Here is a 21926-nt window from a genome sequence, read left to right as displayed (position 1 = left end):
TAATAAACACAACAATATGAAATCTGTGACATTGTTTGGTGCAGTAATGCCACCAAGCCCTGCCCATCCTATTATCAGCCAATCAGGAAACAGCAGTAAGTTAGCAGGAGTAGCCTAATTTGGGGGGGAAGGGTTTTGGAAACAAGCCAAATATTTGCTTGGTTAGCCATTCAAATGCCATGGAATCACTTGCAATATATTTATTTAAGTATGTTTCTGTATATATGATACATCTGTAATTAATATGCTATATGAATAATTCTTAGAAGAAAGAAATGATCCCTCTTTAAAAAACATACTTTACCTTGCAGAATCTTTGCAAATGCCACAAAGAATTTGAGGACAGGATCATTCCCATATTTTTGTAAGCCTTCTGTGGCTGTACTTTCAACATGGTTGTAGTATTTCTCTCTCAAATAATAATTTATTTTCGCCTGAAAAGGAAAAACGTATTGACCATCATAAACAAAATCCATCACCATGATTACAGTTTAATACTTCTGCAGTGTTCCAAATGGATCCACTCTTACCTTACTCACATAAACATGACAATATTATCATGATTATTATGAAGAGAAACATTCACATTTGTCACCACATCTCTTACCCATATGACCAGGAACAGACCTAGTAGTGACAACCACTGGTCTGTTAGTCCAAGACAAGTGCAAATCTAGAAGTATTATTTGTTTTGTCCAATTTATTATTATTTTACTCTGACCTCTAGTCTGAAATGAGCTGTAGACAAGATAGGTCTACCCCTAAATTCACAGATACCAGAAAGTACTACATAAATGTCCAGTGTTTGAAATTGAGGCCTATCCATTATTATAATCTGAGACATTTCATTCTCAGTATGCAGTATGTACATGATGTATAGTATGACTCTACATTATCTGTCTCATTACTATCGCAGTATCGGTAAATCTCGTAATCCACACTCCCTGTTGACTGTTAACTTATGCAAAACTAAGCACAATATTTCATTGCTTGATCAAATACAGGACTCATTGTGGTATGTCATGGCTACTCGTAAGTATACATGTTAACATTTTTATGATAGCTGACTCAACCTAGGTCGTATGCATATTGATTAAGCATAATCTAAAACAGGAAGTGATGTAAACAGCATATTCCACACGTCACATCACAAAATAGTGATACTTTGATAAAATAGAGTTGCCCATCCTTCAGTCGCTAATGACAGGTAGTTTGTCTACTGAACTCGGTAATGAAAATTAGCATCGATCATTTCTAATTGATGTGTCATAAAAGTTGAACAATGAACAAGAAACATTTTGCGAATGACATATTTGATAGGTCTGTAAGCGTGCGCCATTACAATCCATTATAAATTAACTAGCACAATAATATAGCGCACCATCCTACACTAACTCATGCTTCAGAAGATAACTGACAGTTTACTCAACATGCAGGGGTCGTAGGCACGGATTCTACAGATATCTACCCCATCTATGTTTCTGTATACAGAAATGTACCCTAGCCAAAACCAGAATACAGAAAGTTTCAGCAGTATCCCAGCTATATGACGGCGGTCAGTAAATAATCGAGTCTGGACCAGACAATCCAATGATTGATATGAACATTGACCCACACAGTTTGGGTACATGACATGGATCAAGCAAGTCAGCGAACGTGACCACCCGACTGCGTTAGTCAACTCTTACGACAATCATGGGTTGATGAGGACCAATTCTAACCCGGATCTTCACGTAAACACCAAGCGGTTTTACAACAGGTGTAGTGACAGCTTACTTTTTTACAAGCATCGATAAGATTACATTGATTGTCAAAAATACATCTCGGTTAAGCTGGATATTCAGGGAATGCGAAAAGAATGAATAAATATGTAACATATAGCATGTCTTCGGTCATTTTGGTGTAACTATCAGTTGGCATTTGTCAAGCAAGTAAACAAATGTCAAAATACCTTTAATATCGATACCACGAAGTTACATGCATGTGCATATAATTACCTCCTTTTCGCTCTAAGTGCAATATTACGTTGAAATTTCATTTGTCTCTTAATATATGTACTTACAATTGTTACTGGATCAGCGTCTGCCATTTTGTTCCGAATGTAATAGTTGTTATTATCCCAAAACTTTAAAGTGTATAATTACAATCACATTTGTTTACTCCAGTGCCGGAGTATTTTCTTATTACGCATGCGTCAAATATTTCCTTTCCGATTCCGGTTTTTTCTAAAGAGCACCGAAATAAACAACGATTTGTAATTTTATCCCTGAATGTAGTTTATGATTTTGCTTCAATCAACCTAGCTGTTGAGATAAAGGATTATATTTATGTAGACATAGAATAGCATAAATCATAAAATTGCACATAAACTATTTGGAGTCAATAAATCTTTCCCTTTCGTTCCTCCTATTTGCATATGACCTGGCGTCATGACAATAATGACAACAAAAAGGTCATTTCCGGCGGCGTGCTCTGTCACTATGCACAGACCAAAGTAAGAAGCTAAATGGTGTGTCATCTAAAACAAGTAACAGCCTGTTGGAATTAGATACGTTTTAAGTTACATCTGAAATGTCACAAGCTCGATACTATGAGCCAAATGCAGGACCACTGAGACTCGAACATGACCGTAAGTGACATTCACAAATAATACATTTTTTAAGACATATATATTGTTTTTAGAGTTCTGTAAAAGTTGTGACGGATCTTGTTGTTTGATAAACTTTGTGGTAAAGTAAAACTTTCTCTGGGGTGTTTTTTGAAAGAAATGTTATCTGATGTTCATTATTAAGATTTTAGGACAAAATATTTGATTTTTATAGACCCCCCAAAACTGTGTTATATAAATGCAGTGGTACTTATTCATGCAATTTCCATTTTAGTTATAGCTGTCAATTCATTTCAGATTTGGGTATCTTATATGGACTTTAAATTTTTAATATTTGACTGCTGTACTTGTAATGAAGAGATTGGGTCACTTGATTGTGTCTTGGTAACATAACAGAACACTTCCTTGAGTTTGGGACACTTTCTGAGGTACAATTATATTTTGCTTGTTACTTGTATATTTTTTTTATCTTTTATTAAACCTTGAATATATGTAATTTTGGATATGGTGTTTCAGCCTCTCAATATTAGGAGTAAATATTAATAAGTGAAAAGTCAAATTTAGATATTTAACCATTCATTTAGTTCTGAATATTATCTTAGAAATATCTTGAAACAAGTTTATGTTTTTTACATTTTGATCCATAATTGCATCTTATCAAAGTAAAGCATGCATTTATGTACAAAGTCTTCATCAATAAACATGCACAGTAACTTCAATTAACTGTCAAAATAAAAGAAAAGTATAATGCATATATTAAAGTAAACCTTTAAGTACTTGTAGGTACAAGTACAAGATCTCTCTGGATTATTTGCAAATATTTCAGTGTATAGTTTTTGTTTTGATTTTTTAACTGGGTGTATGACCTATAGGAGTAGAAAATAGTAGCTAGAAACCACACTGTTTGTATTTGAGAATGCACATCATTATGTCACCATATAATATTATTTGCATGATAAAATAATAACTGCAATTGTCTAAAGGGAGATGTTAATTTGATCATCAGTAAATGAAATAGGTCATAGTTATTTAATATCTGTTACAGGAATTACTAAATAATTTACTGAAGCAAATAATCAAAACTACAGCCAAATAACAAAGATCAAAGACAAAATGTATCTAATAATATTGTGGGGGTGACTGAGGGTTCATTTCACACAGTAAATGTAATGTTACACTCATCGAACCTTCAGATCTCTCGGGATTATCAGTCAGGTATATGGTTTGGCCTACAAAACTAGTTCCATTGATCAGGGATGAATTATTGACAGCACTGCAGGTAACAGCGCTCCTGATTCCACACATCTTGGTGTGGGGCAAGTTTTGGGCTACTTAACGGCAGGAAGCCACCAAATGATCAATATCATTGCAAGGAGAAATCTTTTGGCGGTATATTTATGTCAGTAATTATTCTTGTCAGAAAATTGACACTTGGAATTGATGCTGAGGTAGAACTGAATGGGTGAAAACGAGATTGAACACTTTGATTTTCTGACTGTATTAATCTTGCCCAGTGAATTATAGGGTAAATTTGATGATGAAGTTATTATATGTTACCTTGTGATTATTTGTTTGTAAATTTGAAAATTTAATTTACACTTCTCAATAAATATCGTGTAGTTCTCCATCATTGCAAGAGCGCAGTATTGGATCAGTGAATATTTATAAGTTGTTTATTGTATCCTGCAAGTTTTATGACATGATATGTTAGATTTACTGTAATATTCTCATTTCTGCAACTGACATGATGACCTCAAAAAATAAGTTTTTATTCTGTTTAATGTTTTGATAAAATAAATTTACTGAAATGGTTCATAATTTACTATTGCCCCATTGTTTGCTGATAAAAGCATGCAAATTTATGCTCAGTTAAATTTAAGATATTGGAGATGTGATTATTGAAATCAATTCGCGCAAATTTGACGATTTATGCAGGTATCTAATATGAAACGCATTCCACATCCAATATCGTAATTCAGGTTTAAGTTTAAGAAAATTTTAAAATTTTATATACGTTTTAGTCTTGACCTCTATATGCTTGAAAATGTCACGAGATTTTTATATGATATATGTGTACTTATCTAATAGGACAAAATGTCGGAAATATTAGTTCATTTGTCCCATGTTTAATGAAGCCTCGACTGTTTGAAAGCACCCACCCAGCGCCTTATGCTAAAATTAATCCTCTGGGCAGAGGTAAGAAGTGTGAAAACAATTCAGCAGGCTAAATGTTAAACAATTGCTGGCTGAATAAATTTCAAAAGATATTTTATTATTCCAATACTACTAGATTATTTTGACGCAGGTGTATTAGAATAGATCCTCAATAAGTTGACGAAGATGAAGTTAAATCTGCCAGAAATTCTTTTATTTTCTATCTTTTTTTATTTTCTCCCATTGTATCCAACACATTGACAAAAGCGAAGAAATCAATATTCACTCATAAACTCACTCCTCGATCCTCTTTAGTGATTAAATGTCATGTAGTACATATGTTACTGATGCTATGAAGAGGAGGCACTACTTATCATCTTGTCTGTTTATACCATATTTCCTTGAATAAACAAGTGGTCTTGATTAAATGCCAGGTGTCGATGAAATGCTAGGTAGTTTGAATGCTGGAAATTTTCCTCATTATAAGCTTTGCGACTAATCACTGGAGGTAAAGAGTGTCTGAACGAAATATATTCCCGGCATTTAGTTGAGGAAATACGGTATATTTATATAATACTTATTCAAAATGATGCCATGAGGCATTATATCCTTCATCATCAAATCCTTCATCATCAAATCCCTCATCATCACACATTTCGCCCCGATTATGATTCTAGGTTTGTCAGCACCATACCCGTGCTCGTGGGTTTCACCGAAGTGGTAAAAGCCTGAGACCTGCATCACTTCAGGTTTTCCTCCCCCATTAAGCTGACACACCGTGATATAACTGGAATACTGTTAAAAGCGGCGTTAAACCCCACTCACTCACTCATCATCATATCCTTCGTCATCACAAGCACTGTTGATACTTCTACAGAGTTGTATAAACCACATCCCTCCATCACCCGTGAATACATATTGCCAATATGTGGTATAGTCGGAGGTTGTGTCTATTTTAAGTCAAGTTATGAAATACGTATTAATCGTGAAAGCCAAATAAGCGCTCCTCTGTGCAAAAATCTTTTGGAAATCCTACCACTGCCTGTTATTAAAGCAATTGTGTATAGTGCATGGCGGCAAGGCTGTAACTAGGTTGCGCGAGAAATGTTGCCATTTTACGATGTAATCTGAGTGCTCTTGGTCAGAGGACTTGCTGGAACCTGGCAGTGACTTGATTTGTGGAAAGATATTGAAACATAGAGTATACGATCCCATCAAGTATTGACGATGCATCACAAGTTAATATTATATTACAAATGATTTAATCCAAGTAAGCTTAATCAAAAACAAATGATTATACAGTGTATGATATTATACAATTTGTCATTTAAGCAATTCATTAAGATTATTATACAAACAGTAAGTTATGAAAACAATATTAATCACTAATAATCAGCCTTGATATATTCTATATTCAGAATAAATCTAAGTTCTCAAGATGTTTATCAATAAATGATATTCACTTTATAGCATTCATATATTATTTCTTTGTATATTTATTGATACATAAGGTCTATAATCTTATCATCCTATCAACTACCAGTTACATTGTCAGATTTCTGTGTACAGTAATAATATTGCTACTGCTTTTGATATCTGAAGTGTTTGCGACAATACCTAGAAAACAAAGAATATTGATTTTGGAATATACTGCTCTAAGTGCCAATACTTTCCAATAGAATTAACTTATAAGAAAGAAAATCCATGAAAGATTGAGATTATCAACTGAATGTCCTCATTTGGTCGCCATGGACGGATGCAGTGGCGATATTGCTTATTGTATGTCTATAAATTTAATAACTTGTTGCAGCAAACCCTCAGCCTTTGTCAGGTACATCTTATAGTAAGTTCAATTGTACTTGGTGACACGCGGCTACTTTTGGAATGGGATGAAAATAAATCCTAAACTTGTAACTAGCGATAAGACTCTTTGAGGCATACAGTTTTATTGTCGATAGGATATATAGCCTTGTTCATACCACTTTCTTTGTTGGTATAACATTTTCAGGACAGAAGTAGGCATAAATATTGCAGTGTCACTAATGAAAATGTAAAGGGTGGACATTGTTGAAACATACTGAGGACTTCACGCCATTGGTTCAAAATGACATTTTCGGGTGTTGAATGCTCAATTACACCTGCCAACCTGAGTACATATGTTTGTAGACCTGTAGATACAGGGATATTGGAAGTGTTCCATAGCACTTTCTGTGTGTATTCAAACAGCTGTGATGTAAACATGAAGTCATACTGCAATCCAATGAATTCGTCAGCAATGGATGGCATCATGTTTCCATGACAACCAGACTGGTCGGCTGAATGCAAATAAATATGAACTCATTAAAAGGTAAAATGTTCATACCATCAATGTTAGGCCTTGAAAATGTAGTTTAGTCATTTGTGCTACAAAAGAAAGAGGATATTGATAATCCTAAGTGTTTTAAACATTTATTGTCACATATATTTATTATTTATTTTTGTTTCTAGAGAATTTCTCTTATTCATTTTTTATTTGTATTAGAGAATAGCACCTGAGTGTATCGATGATGAAAAGACATGAGGGTGAGATTTTATTTATCATCCCAAATCATTCTTCCCACTTATTCAGTTCCTAAACAGTAATAAGCAGGGTTGTGAATGTAAACCTACAGCCACGCAGTTTCAGTGGCAGAGGGGAGCACGGGTGGCCCACTCATCTAAGGTGCCACGATTCGTTGTGCAGAGTTGCGTCCCTTGGGCACGCAAGAAACCTATGGATGTGGGTTCGAATCCCGGTTCGACCCAATTATGTTTCTAGGTTTGTCACCACCATACCCGTGCTCGTGGGTTTCACCGATGTGGTAAACGTCTGAGACATGCATCACTTAAGGCTTTCCTCCTACATTAAGCTGACAGGCCGTGATATAACTTATTGCTTGAAATATAGTATTTAAAACAAATATTATTCTTACGCTATAATAAATCCATATCATATATAAAAATAACTTATTTGGAACTGAACAGACTCATACTGCATTAGTATGATAAATTACACTCAACACTCAATAAATTAATAAGAATTTGATTATTACTTGATTGAATGTCAACAACAAGCTAATTTAAATTATGAAACACAGTATTTTCAATTTCACTTAAGTGAGCTGAAAACAATTATTTTGATCTCTTTCATTATATTCAGAAGTGTTTTCTTTGTGACAGAGCAGACAATGATAGATAAAATATGTTTGTCATGTTTTTGAAGTTATTTTTTTTCCCTTTCCTCTCCTTTGTGTAAGTGTGCTATGTCATATGATCGGACTAAGATGGCCCCATAATAACAGCCATGTTTTTGAAAGCCTGGCTTTGAAGTTAAAATGTTATCTTTTTCTCGCCTTTGTAGGTATTGAACAATTCTTGCTGTGAATTACAGGACTAGTTAAAGATCTTTATGCGTTAACGTAATATGACATAAACCTGTTTTCTTTTGAGTTTTTTTTTCTTTTTCAAACTTCAGTCTGTTTGTAAACCCCAATGACACTATTATGACCAAACGTATGATTAACCCACAATGCAACAGTCATGACAATCTTTCGATAAGCCAGATGATCAATCCTGTGATATTTCGACTTCTACTTAAGCTGTCAATCGACTTCCCAGCCTTTCTGTCGTGGCCATTTGGGCAGTATTATCGTCCAGCTTTCCCCATGTTGAATGGAATGTGGCTTTGACTGGGATCTGATTGTGTAGCAACAAAGTGATAGATTATAACCCACCACTGACTGCATGTGTGATAAATCTCAGTTTGAATCAGGCTGTACGCTTTGAATTTCTTGGGGGACACTGAGTCTGAGATGTAGATAAACACTTGGCAAAATAAAAATTCAATATGAACATTTCTTTAAGTACATTTTAACCTATTGCCATTTAATTTACACTTCCCTTGTGTTGTTCTTACAGGCACTGACTCATGTGTTTTTATATTCACATTTTCGTATCACTGGGTCCTTTTCGGGGGAAAAATCTCAAAAACAGATTAAGGCACCACAATTCACTGTGCAGAGTAACGTCCCTTAGGTATGCCAGGATCCTATGGTCATAGTTTCAAATCCCAGATTTGCCCTAGTAGTTGTCCTTGGTTTTTGTGACACAAATTTTGTCACATCATGCTTTTACCCACTTCATGCCGTCTTCCACTGCCTCACGTATTGTATACAGAAGTATTGTATACAGAAGTATTGTATACAGAGTTCTCAGGAGGGCACTAGTGAGAAGTGTCGCTGTGCCACTGCTTGAAGCATGGTTACAGTATTTGTGTCCTTAGTTGGCAGGTTTTTATGTAAGTTTCAGTGTATTCATTATGCTTAACCCTTGATAGTCACGACATGGCTGAAATATTGCCGATGTGACTTAAGATTTTAACTCACTCACTCATTACAGTATGTGATAATGAAATCCGGAAATTGGTTGTTTGAAAGGTTTCACAGTGGATAGCAACAAACAGATTTTTTTCTTTTCTCTTATAAATATAAGGATGGCTCACCGGTAGTATTGATGGATCAAATCAAGTTGTCATCTCAAACTTTAAAATTAGGCATGTCCGAAAAAAGAAGTCAGGACAGTTGTGTACATTCATTTTAAAATGAGCATATCTATCTTAACTCTCTTTTTTTTTTTTATGAGAAGAAATCTGCTCATCATGCTTTGGAGATAGACCTACTTAGTGAAGTTTAAAGAATTGTTCATTGAGTTGATATGCTTGATGCCGACTTGGCTGGCGATTTACTGTGCAGGTGTATATGTCCTTTATATCATTTAGCTCCCAGGATGTTCTTCGTCATTGGTTCAAAGTCAGTGTTTCAGTTATTTTACTTACTGTCTCAGCCGAATGTCAGAGGAAAGGATACAAAGTGACAAAGCAAGGACCATTATTAGGCAAAATATGGATTTGAACCTTTGGTCATAGGATCCTGGCATGCCCAAGGGATGTAACTCTTCACAATGAATAGTGGTATGTTTGACAATTGGGCTATCTGTGTTGAACCTCCATTTCCCTAGAGATTCTATTATTTGATTTTATAACAGATTATTCATTACCCATATATCTGACTCACATGGTTTATGTCACTATGTTAAAGAGCACCCGATTCTTTTGTATTATTCTGTCATTGCAGATTAACTACAGTGAAGGAATAGGTGGTCCTTAACATTTTTTGAGTAGTATATAACAGAACAATTCCCTGTAAGGACAGAGTTTGTGCAGGCGTATATCCTACTTATCAGAGCACCTCTGAATCATTCTGTAATCCCTCATGCGTAGTGTTCTGTCCTGGAGATAAATGCCGGTATCAGACACTTGACATGCTGGGGTATTTTCTCGAAGGGGGTACTCCACAGGTCAGACTGTTTGTTGACAGGTGACATGATTGCTAGGTTGGTGATTGCTCCGAGGAAGTGATACCGGTACTGTTTGGAAATAAATATTCAAATACAAATACTGCTCAGAATGAAGAGTATTATTCTCGAGTTTGATACCTGTACTGTTTGGAAATAAATATTCAAATACATAACAGACCAGAATGAAGAGTTTTATTGACAAGTTTGATACCTGTACTGTTTGGAAATAAATATTCAAATACATAACAGATCAGAATGAAGAGTTTAATTGACGAGTTTGTCGAAATAAGGTTTTAAAATGTTTTGTTAAGATGTCTTTTACTGACGTTAATTAAAAATCTTGCAATTATTATGTAAATATAAATCTGCATAAAGTAAGCAGTATTGGCAGACACTTCTTGAGAGTATCCATCTGTTACAGAAAGACCTATATCAAATTTTGCAAAAAGTAGAAACAATTTGCTTTGTGCATTGAATTTTATTGAAAGTATTTATATTTCCAACCCTTTCTTGTCGGACATTTTGTTTTAACATATATTGAAGACCTAATTTGGAAGGAAATTAAGACAGTATCATGAATGATTGAGTTTGTAAATGGTGTATAATCATGTGTTGTTTTTGCGCCTGGCATAAAATGTGACAAGTAAAATTAGTCAGGTACCAATGCTTAGGTTAGCCAAATCAGTTTGTAATATCATGACCATCCATAGATTCTGGGTAAGAATAGGTTCCCAGCATCTTTGCTTGTCTTTTAGGTGACTCAATAGATCGGGTGGTCAGACTCGGTTACGTGGATGATTGCGTATCATCAGACACCAACAGCAAGCATCATTGCTCATTACATGAATCACTGGATTGTCTGATCTAGATTTGATTTTTTACAGGCTGCTGTCATATAGCTGGGATATAATAATAGTTTGCTTGTTAAACGTGTAACTCCATACGCAATGTAAGCGCTGAGTGCAGCTTAGTGCAGTTAAGTGCAGCCTAAAAAATACAGAAGAACCCAAAGTAATATGACCACATGTACTAGGATTTAAAGTCAAACTAATTCATAGCAGTAATACACAATTAAAAAATTATATATATCTGCGTTGTAACACTTGGAGATTGCGTTGATCTAACCAAGCAGTAAATAGACTAGAGGACAGGAGATCTCCCATGGTCCCCATAGATCTCCACAGATAACACACAGACAGAAGGATCTCCTTCATACAACATAGTAGATAACGATAGCGACAACTTTTGCCCAGTAAGAGAGTGCATTTCCCCTTGCTGTCAGCAACTCTGTGATATATTTTGATTCTAAGTAACTCAACACCAGGACTCTTGGAGATCTCTGAGTACCTCTTCCATATATTGTCTGCTATTGTAGGCCAATGCACAGTTCGGGGTACTTCGTTCACGGTGTAACAATCTCGTTAACAGGTGATTGTGGCAGGTGGAGTCTCTCCTATACTGTTTATGAACCAAACCTAACTGAGCTCCATGAGCTGGTTGTTGGGACAGTTATCTGAGGGACTAAGCGTATTTCACCATGTGTATATACGCTACACATACTACTGTATTCGACGTAATAAGCGCCCAGGGTGTTCTTAAAATTAGAAATAGGGGGCTCTTATTAGAATATTATTTTGGTGAAAAAAAAAGAGTTGAAAGATCGTAAATTTTGTGGTTTTTGCTGACAGCCTGAAATGTTTATATACGACAGATATATTTTTCCAGAATTTAATTGCCCATAATTAAGGGTGTATATAACACACGAGTATTATGCATGAATAAATATGTCTTGTGTACATTGATCTATCGGAAGGGGTGCTAATTGGGATTGTTCACTAGCCAATATATTAGCAAATATCGCCGTGGGCACTTATTACGTCAAATACGATATATCATATCAGCTCATGAGTCTATTATAAGCTGTTACTACCAGAAATGTTAAAATTACTTTACTATTCCGAATTTATTAACACTTATAAGGAGTTTTTTAAATCGTGAAATGTTTTATTTTATTGTTGAATTTGTATGAAATCTTAATTTAACATGAATATTTCTTCTAAAACAATATCTTAAACATAAGCATCAGAATATATCAGAATAAATTGAAATATGACATTACATTTTATCATACATCTATGTCTTGAGAATATAACTTTTTTTAGAACTATATTAACAGCTGACAAGATCTTATCATATAGATATGATATTTTCAGTAATCAATACACAACTTGCCCACTTATGTAATAAAGCAAGAGTTTCAAAACTTGAAAATAAAGACTGATGAGTGTGTGATAATGATGTTGCAGACTTACAGAGATTTTGTGATAAGACAACTTTATGAGAGTCAAAATTCTCCCAAACCTCCTCCAGGTAGTGTATATATATATGTAAATAAAGAGGTGAAATTCACATGTGTACAGTGGCACATATATATATATAAATTCACAAGATAATCACACAACATGAATTTCTGTCCTATGTTTCAGTTTTATCTTCAGGGAGAAACTCTGAAACATGTAGCAGAGTATTCGTGTCCTGTGATTATTTTCTGAATTTCTTTATACATTTATAGCTATATATTTATCAATGTGGATATAATCAAAGGCAAAAAGAGTACAGTGATCATATGAATTTATTAATTTATTACTTTATTAATAAATGAAAGGTTATAAGGAATATCCTGATATGGGTTGTATAGGTTTATGAATTGATCAGGCTTCTAACTGTAAACACAAAACACACTTGTCACAACAGACTTAGCCTAGCTTCAGGCTGTTCTAATATGTACTGGGTTTTAAAACACATCAAAGTTAGTACCGTAAAACATCAAACGTTCAGCCCCTACTGTATATGTTAAATGAAGAATACGTAAGAATACTTTTGTAAGGAACAATGATTTTAGATGAAATTTAAATATGAAAAATATGAGTAAAACAGTTTATTATCATTAACAAAATATATCAATCTTAAACCCAGTTAAACACCAGTACAGTTTATTTTTTTAAAGGTGAGGATTTTTAGTTAAGTGCTTTTAAATCATATTCTGATCAATAAGAACATGATCATAGTTTCTTTTGCCTTTGAGTATATCTCCTAGATGACGTGACATTTTCTCGGCCCACCTGCCTTCAAGTTGGTGATGCTACTGCGTTTTATGTGGCTTATGAAACTATGATGTCATTGATGTGGTTTTGATTATTTTGGGTAGACTTTGAACTTGGCAAACCAATACAATATTGTTTAAGCATCTAAACTTGCATGTGTAAGTGTTAGGTCTCTGTTCAAAGTACCGTATTTCCGCTATAAGCACTGGGTATTTAACAGGCCACCAATAAGCGCCGGGTACACAATAATTGTTGGGTCTTTGATAAGCGTCAGGTTTCTAATAAGCAATGGGTGTGTTAGATTTTAATTAATTCCACTTTGTATAAATAAAAGCTTTGAAACGAAGGGTCTTGATTTCGGACCGATGTTGAAATGTTAGTTTCCGGGTCTCTAATTACTGCCAGGCCTCCTTTATATGTGGATATGGAAGCTTGTTTAAAGAATAGAGGAAATAGATGAAAAAATATATAGCCATTCTCACTCTACTGGTCGATATATGGATGGGTAAAGCAACTTTAAAGCATATGCTATATGTCTATAGATATGTCATAGATTGTATTGTTGCTATAGATCTGGACAATATTGTTTGGCAAAATGTGATGTGCACTATATATTGCTTATATAGTAGTGAAGAGCGGAAATAGATTTCATACCTTTAGTATGAGTTTTAAAAATGTATCATTTGTTAATGAAAATATTTGTTCTTTATGTGTAGCAATGTGATCATTTCACACATGTCAAGCTACTATTAGTAATTTGAAATGTTTATTTAAATATGTTTGGCTAGTAATCAACTGGTTCGTCATTATTCAGTATAAAGTCTCAACAGCTTAAGTCATTGGTTCATGTACAGTTTCAAGACAATAAAACGTACGATAGGAACTTATTCTTATCTACTATTCACTATTTGATATGATTCAAACCATAGGTTCTCATTGACACAGAACTAATTAAAGGTGTATGGACTGAAAATTATTAAGCAAATTTAAAGTGTGCATGCATTCATTCTGTTAACAAGTATAAACGTAACTGGGGAATTATGAAATTTGTGAACATATTTGTATCAAAGCCTATACTGAGTAATATTTAATAAAAATTAATTTGAAATAAAAACAGGTTATTTCAGCATTTTATCATGTAATATTGTAAAGCCAGCTCCACATGGTTCATAGAGGAGAGGCGAAGATGTGGAGAGGCTTTGCCATAGGTAGTGGGGAGAGGGCCATTGTATCAGGGATGCATGTAAGCAATGAACTAGCTCAGCTATCAGTTGTTGATAAATGTCTATTGTGTTTGCTTTTCAGCCTCCTTCTCTCCAATACATGTGGATGGTAATATGAATATATATGCATATATTTTATATATCTATATATACTCTATATATTTGAAGTGTGAAAATATATTCCTTTTACAATGGTAGACAACCAAACCATAGTTATTCTCATTTATGTGGTATATTTATGACAATTTTTATTCATTATGTCTGTGCCCAAAACTCTTGAGTCTTCTAGCCTCAACCTGTCGCTTGACTTTATTTTAAGTAGATCTTAATGTTCATGTGTCTACTTTTGTTAGCAAAGCTTACTCAGGCCTACCAATTAAAACTGGCAGACTGCGACATAAACTGTCACATGTCTACAAGGCACATGGAATCGGATGAGAAAACGATGTAGACATAACCAAAAATTAAGAAACAGCATCATAAATCTGAGAGCATGCTGCCGAAAACATGGAAACAGCAGCACCAAAACACAGATCAACATTCCAAACTAGGCATGTGCAGAACAAAAGGGAAATTGATTGCAATGTCACAAGGATCAACAAACAGTGATAAAAATTTACATCTTACAGTGATAATATTCTAGATGTGTATTAATATGTTATTGAAATTTACTAGCTGTCTGTTGATCCTTTTGACCTGACGGTCAACTTTCCTCTTGATCTGCACATCCTTAGTTTGGAAGGCTGCGGTCTTTGTGTTTTAGTGCTGCCGTTTCCATGGTTTCGGCAGCATCCTTTCTGTTTAGATGCCGTTTCTTAGTATTTAGTTACGTTATCATCGTTTGCTGTTGCTCATTACTTGTGTTTTGTAGACATATGACAGTTTTTTGTTGCAGTCTGTCAGTTTTCACAGGAAGATTTTACTAAACAAGCAGTGAAAGTCACAGACTGTAATTTTAAAAGATTTTCACTTTCTTTTCACTCTCAACTTTCTGTTTGTAACAAATTGTTAGGGTTGTCATAGAAATGATTATTTAATTTGAATGCCTATGGTATTGGGAAAATATAGAGTAGGTATATTGCACCACCATGGAAATTATATTGCACCATTTTCTATTTCTCTTTATCCCATACATTACTTAACACTAACATATTTTAGTGATGTGTTAATAGTATTTTGTCAACTTAGTTGTATTGGCGATGTAGCCAAGTGGTTAAAGTGTTTGCTTATAACTATGAATACCTGGGTTCTATTCCACACATGGGCTGCTAACAGTCATAAAAAGTTTACAAACTCTCTCTTATTTGTATGAGACCGCATCTGTGGTCATGTGGATAAAGTGCCTGCCCAGAAAGTGGATGGTCAGATTTTCAATTCCCGGCCGCATCATTCCTAAAGACGTTAAAAGGTGGTACATGTTGTTACCCTGTATGGTGCTCGGCATATAGGGGATAAAACAAAGATTGGACAGCTTGGAGACAGTATACTGTGTCTGAGTGGGGTATCCATGTTGAACTGTGGCGTCAAGGGCTAGAACTATAAAACTGGCATTATACAAGCAGACACACACATGCATGCACGTTATCATAAGTGCAGTATTCGAACGCAATGCTAAACCCCATTTCACCTCACCTCTTACATGTATCAACATTTTTTTTGTTTTAAACACGGGTTTTTTTGCTTGGCTTGCAGAAATCACTTTACTAAATCCTTAATGTTGAATTTGTTTTTTAATGTTTTTATTTTCACCATCAACCTTACGTTTCTTTTTTAAAAAACCCCTAAGCAATTATGAAATAGAGGCGAACCAAATTATCAGAAATTGTATTGCAAACTATGTTTTCTGTTTATAAACACTTACAGACCTCAGTGACAATTACTACACGAAGGCCAAAGTAGACATATTTGTTTGAATGGATCTGACAATGAAGTCGCTGGATCCCCCCTTTGTTGTGGACTACTTAATATAACTTGCCCCAATGTATTGATTGTCAAATCAGTCATGTTGCTATCAACATCAGTGGCAGCGACAGCACTTTCTTCTCATTTCTCAGTCGATGTTGATCAGTTATTTGATAGGAATGGAGCCCGATTGATTATTGTTCAGGAAGAAATCAATACATTTCAACGGTTAATATATTACTGTATCAGAGAACTATATGCTACAAGTGGAAATAATTTCTTGTATATTGATGTACTTTTTTGTGGTTGATTCTGGTAGAATCAACTGGCAGAATGAACTATTTCAAAATCAGTATGAAAAATCAGTATCAGTATTTACTTGCTTGTTGTATAACTCAGCACTGACAGTATTTATATCTGATGTATGTACTAAGAATCTCTCTCTCTCTCACACACACACACACACATACACACACACAGACAGACATACACATACACACATGCACAGACACACACTTCAATCTCTACACTACACACACACACACACGCACATGCACACACACACACACACATGCACATACACACACAGGCACACATGAATGCACATACACACGCGCACACGAATGCACGCACACACAAATGCACACACACAAACACGCACACACAATTGCATACACACACACACTCACTCACAAATGCACACTCACTCACACATACACAAATGCACACACACAAACACACAGACACACTAAATTTTATTCTGAACATCTAAATATATTCATGATTAGAAACTCGTAAATCCAGACAATTTCATGTTGATCAATACCCTCTTGTTTAGCAGGGTACACTATATTCAATCATTGTGTCCGTAGTTTCACAAACAGGGCACAATCACTATTCACTGTTGTCACCTGTCAGAATTGATCTTCAGCAACCCTGTTGTTGCTTGTCATAAGAGACGACTAATGGGAACTGGTGCCCATTTGTATTTGTTGATGCATATCATCGTATCCCAATTACATAGATCAATGCTCATGCCAATCACTGGATTGTCTGGTTCAGGCTCGGTTATTTACAGACAACAGTCATATAGCTGAAATGTTATTTAGTTAAACAACAAACAAACACTGCTGTCAACAACTTGTAGGTCAAGGATAGTGTCCATAGCATTAAGGTTTAAGACAAGACATGTTTTATGCGGCCTACCTTCGGCTGGTGAGATTCGCTACTTTAGTATCCTAGCTTTGGGTGTGATTTTAATAGGGACAGTTTGTTCTATGTAGCAAACAAATTTTCTATCTGGCCTAAAAATCATTCATAATGTGTTGATTTAATTCTTAAAACAATGGGAACTCTCCCTGAGCTAGCAATGAATATTTGTCAGTGATAGAAATTGGCACTAAAGTACTCACGGAAATGAAAAAAACCCTGTTTTTCTCAATTTAAAAATCGACACAAAGTGTTACGTAGCTGTAAATATGAAATAACAAAACAACTCGAAAAGTACTAGTCTGGATTTGCTAGTTTGATCTCAGTGAACAATACAAAATGTACTTTACAGGAGGTAATTTGTCGGCACTTTCAACATTCAAAAATAGAACTAAGTCCAAATTGACATAGCAGAAACAGACTATAGGCATTATGCCCCTGTTCTCACCTGTCGTCAAGGTGTCATAGGTCACCTTGATCTACTTACACCTGGTTATGCCCTGTTTCACAATAGTCTGTTTTATTCACATTTTTACACACTTTTACGTGTAAAAAGGCATAAAAACATTTGATACGCTGTATTTGTGCCACGGCCCAATTAGTACTAATTTAGTTGTTTGAATATTTACATATTTTGTATATTAACTGCAATAATTTAAGATCTGAGGTCGAAAAAACAGTTTTTTTTCATTTCCATGAGTACTTTAGTCCTGTAGTCCTTGCCAAACTGCCCACTAGTAAAGATATCATAAGGACTAGTAGAATTGTTTGATAGACATTACTTAGAAGTTGACAGATGACAAAGTAGACACAACTTATGGATAACAGTATTAAAGAAGTTGTTATCCATAACTTGTGTCTACTTTGCCAGGACTAGTAGAGATTTGCCATTTTTAAGGGTTTTGCTTTATGTTATCATTATAAGGACTAGTGGACTAAAACTGTTAGTTTCTACCACTGTTTGTGTGTATTGATTAAAACAGCTTTGAGCGTTTGACATGTATTCATAAACTCAGATAATTATCACAACTTACATGTAAAAGAATTTATTTTTTCAAATAAAATGAGACTGAGTTATCTATCATTCGTTTCCTTAGATTTGACAAAAAACATCTAAAAATCTATTAATCATTATTTCTAATTGCCATTACACCATAAAATCAATTGTTTCCAAGCTCTTCTTTCATCTGCCATTAAGAGACACCTTCATGTACCTTTTAATGAACAAACCAAAATGAAAGCATGCAATGCGGTTCCTGCTTGCCGTATTTATGAGCTAATATACATGCAAGACTTGAGCTTTTATCTGTGCTATTCCGCAGTGATCTGTTTATGCTTGCCTTCCTCTTTGTGCATGCATATATATATATATATACACACACATGTCTTACAAGTACCGTATTCGACGTAATAAGCGCCAAGGGCACTCTCAAAATTAGAAATAGGGGGCTCTTATTAAAGTTGAAAGATCGTAAATTTCATGCTATATGCTGACAGCCTGAAATGTTTATATACGACAGATATATTTTTCCAGGATTTAATTGCGTATTATACACTAATAAATAAGTCTTACATTGATCAATTGGAAGGGGTGCTAATTGAGATTGTTCACTACCCAATATAATTAGCAAATTTCGCCGCAGGCGCTTATTACGTCGAATACGGTATATACATTGCTGTGTGTGGAGTCCAGAGCATCTTGTCAGCTCCACTTTTACAAAATCGTCAGAATAGATACACATTAACACATGGATGTATTCTTTATTGAAGGCATTTCCTCAGTGAAGAATTTACTATACCCCCGACCTAAAAGAGGGTCTATAGCATACCAGGGAATTCTGTCCATCAGTCCATCCGTTCTTCCGAGGTTGTTTCTTTTGTGACCTATAACTTGAAAACTACTGCTTTGATTCTTTTCTAACTTGGTGAACACTTTTTGATTTCAATATTTGGATATTCTGCTTTCATTTTTTGACTGAAACATTTGTCTGCCCTATAACTTAAAAACTACTTCATGGAGTCTTTTCCAGTTGAGGGTTCGGTTTCTATGCCAACAGGAGATGTGCAGTGCAAAGTTTGATTTCGGGTTACAGATTTTCTGAGAAATATTGCTTTTTGTCATGTTTTGAACTAAGAAAGATGTGGGTGTCAAAGTCGGGGTATTAGTGAGCCCTGCTTACTTTTTTACTTGTTTTAAATTTCATTCATTCTATTTTTTTATTTTGGAGATAAATGTTATTTCATTTGGAACTGATGGTGTTTTTAAGCCCAGCCATCGAATACTCAAAAACGCCCACACATCTGTATACCGGTTATGTTTACCGTAAATCGCCATCTGGAACAAGTAACATCTTCTACCCTGTGCATAGTAGACCTTAGGGCACAACAACCCGTGCTGGTGACAGAACTAATGGGTGAGGTGGCCAGGATAACTGACATGGTTGATGGTGTGACATCATTCCCCAATGGCGGGGATTGTTGCTTACAATATCAATCACTGGATTGACTGGTCCAGATTAAAGATTGTTTGATTTCTGATGCATTTATCAAAGGGTAACTCTCAGAAAACTGGATAAAATTGTCACCTTCATACAGCTGCAATATTGCTGAATGTAGCAGCAATTAAATAACAAAACCCACGGACCCACTTAATATCTCGGAACATTCTCTAATCATAGTTCATATGGATGGATGGATGGATGGATTAAATTTAACCCACAAATCCCACTTAATATCTCAGAATATGGATGGATGGATGGATGGATGGATGGATGGAAGGATTAAATAAAATTCACATTCCCACTAAATATGTCAGAACATTCTCTAATCATAGTTCATATGGATGGATTTATGGATGTAAGAATTAAATAAAACCCACATTCCCACTTAATATCTTGGAATATGGATGGATGGATGGATGGATGGATGGATGGATGGATGGATGGATGTAAGAAATAATAAAACCCACATTCCCACTTAATATCTCGGAATATGGATGGATGTAAGAATTAAATAAAACCCACATTCCCACTTAATATCTCGGAATATGGATGGATGGATGTAAGAATTAAATAAAACCCACATTCCCACTTAATATCTCGGAATATGGATGGATGGATGGATGGATGGATGGATGGATGGATGGATGTAAGAAATAATAAAACCCACATTCCCACTTAATATCTCGGAATATGGATGGATGGATGGATGGATGTAAGAATTAAATAAAACCCACATTCCCACTTAATATCTCGGAATATTCTCTAATCATAGTTCAGATGGATGGATGGGTGGATGGATGTAAGAATTAAATAAAACCCACATTCCCACTTAATATCTCGGAATATTCTCTAATCATAGTTCAGATGGATGGATGGGTGGATGGATGTAAGAATTAAATAAAACCCACATTCCCACTTAATATCTCGGAATATTCTCTAATCATAGTTCAGATGGATGGATGGATGGATGTAAGAATTAAATAAAACCCACATTCCCACTTAATCATAGTTCAAATGGATGGATGGATGGATGGATGGTTCATCTGAAGAGCCAGCGAAAGACCTTGTGTGCATAAAGGAGTTTTGACAAGCACAAATATCTGGCCTCTATCTTGGTATATTTAATGCTTATACACCTGAACAAATCACTTGTCTATACATATATATATGTACATATTGTTCAGGTTTCCAAATGGTTTTCTGTATCTTCACAGCATTCATTATCTCTTTCACATTCTACTAATTAGATCAATTAACACTACCTGAGACCTAATTGGTTCAACAATGAAACAATCCCAGGCTCTTCACGGGGAATCAATGTTAATGACAATTTGCTTCCCCCATGTGAGCAGGTGCCCATGGTTGTGTGTCGGGGGGTGATGAAGTCCCTCAATATTTAATCCACCCTCATGGTATATGATCATTTATTTACCAGCCTTCTGCCTGGGATGAGCCATTGGCGCCTTCAAATGGCTCTATCACCATGGCAGGTCGCTGTGATTGGTCAGAGGGAGTCATGCTTGATTTCTTGTATTGCTAGAGGAGTTTTTGTCTGTAGCGACAGGTAGGTAGATTAAACAGTTACTTTGCATTGATATACAAGGATACACATTGGATTTTTCTTGATGAGCGAAATGTGTTGACTTTGTAAGTATACCTTTTGTAGCTTAAGATTCCATGTATGTGGCAGAAATACTATTTTGAATATATCTTTGACTTTTCGTTGGTTTATTGTACTGGGTAGATAGAAACTTGAAATAAGGAGACATACTTTCTGATTATATTAACCACAATTAAACAATTATGATGATATCACGATATTGTTCTTGGAGGTGATTCTGAGCCAGGAGTT

At 35.1% G+C, this 21926-nt stretch overlaps 2 protein-coding genes across 4 annotated transcripts in view; one reads left to right on the top strand and one right to left on the bottom strand.

Moving 5' to 3' along the window:
- LOC124114470 (tetratricopeptide repeat protein 21B-like) overlaps positions 1-2203 on the bottom strand; it is a 61959-nt gene extending 59756 nt beyond the window's left edge. The window contains exons 1-2 of the mRNA XM_048382248.1: positions 2063-2203; positions 305-434 (exon numbers count right to left, since the gene is read on the bottom strand). Coding sequence (XP_048238205.1) covers positions 305-434; positions 2063-2089 — 157 coding nt within the window. The 5' untranslated portion in view covers positions 2090-2203. The remainder of the gene's footprint in view (positions 1-304; positions 435-2062) is intronic.
- A 292-nt stretch (positions 2204-2495) lies between these two features.
- Positions 2496-21926, top strand: part of LOC124114477 — an 80135-nt gene continuing 60704 nt past the window's right edge. For all 3 annotated transcript variants that reach the window (XM_048382251.1, XM_048382250.1, XM_048382249.1), the window contains exons 1-3: positions 2496-2629; positions 12442-12505; positions 14545-14571. In XM_048382251.1, coding sequence (XP_048238208.1) covers positions 2624-2629; positions 12442-12505; positions 14545-14571 — 97 coding nt within the window. In that variant the 5' untranslated portion in view covers positions 2496-2623. The remainder of the gene's footprint in view (positions 2630-12441; positions 12506-14544; positions 14572-21926) is intronic.

The sequence above is a fragment of the Haliotis rufescens genome, unplaced genomic scaffold (genome assembly GCF_023055435.1).
Source record: "Haliotis rufescens isolate VD_foot unplaced genomic scaffold, xgHalRufe1.0.p SCAF_4, whole genome shotgun sequence".
NCBI classification, from domain to species: domain Eukaryota; kingdom Metazoa; phylum Mollusca; class Gastropoda; order Lepetellida; family Haliotidae; genus Haliotis; species Haliotis rufescens.
Note: the sequence above shows the minus strand (reverse complement) of the source record. Positions and strands in the feature narration are given on the sequence as shown.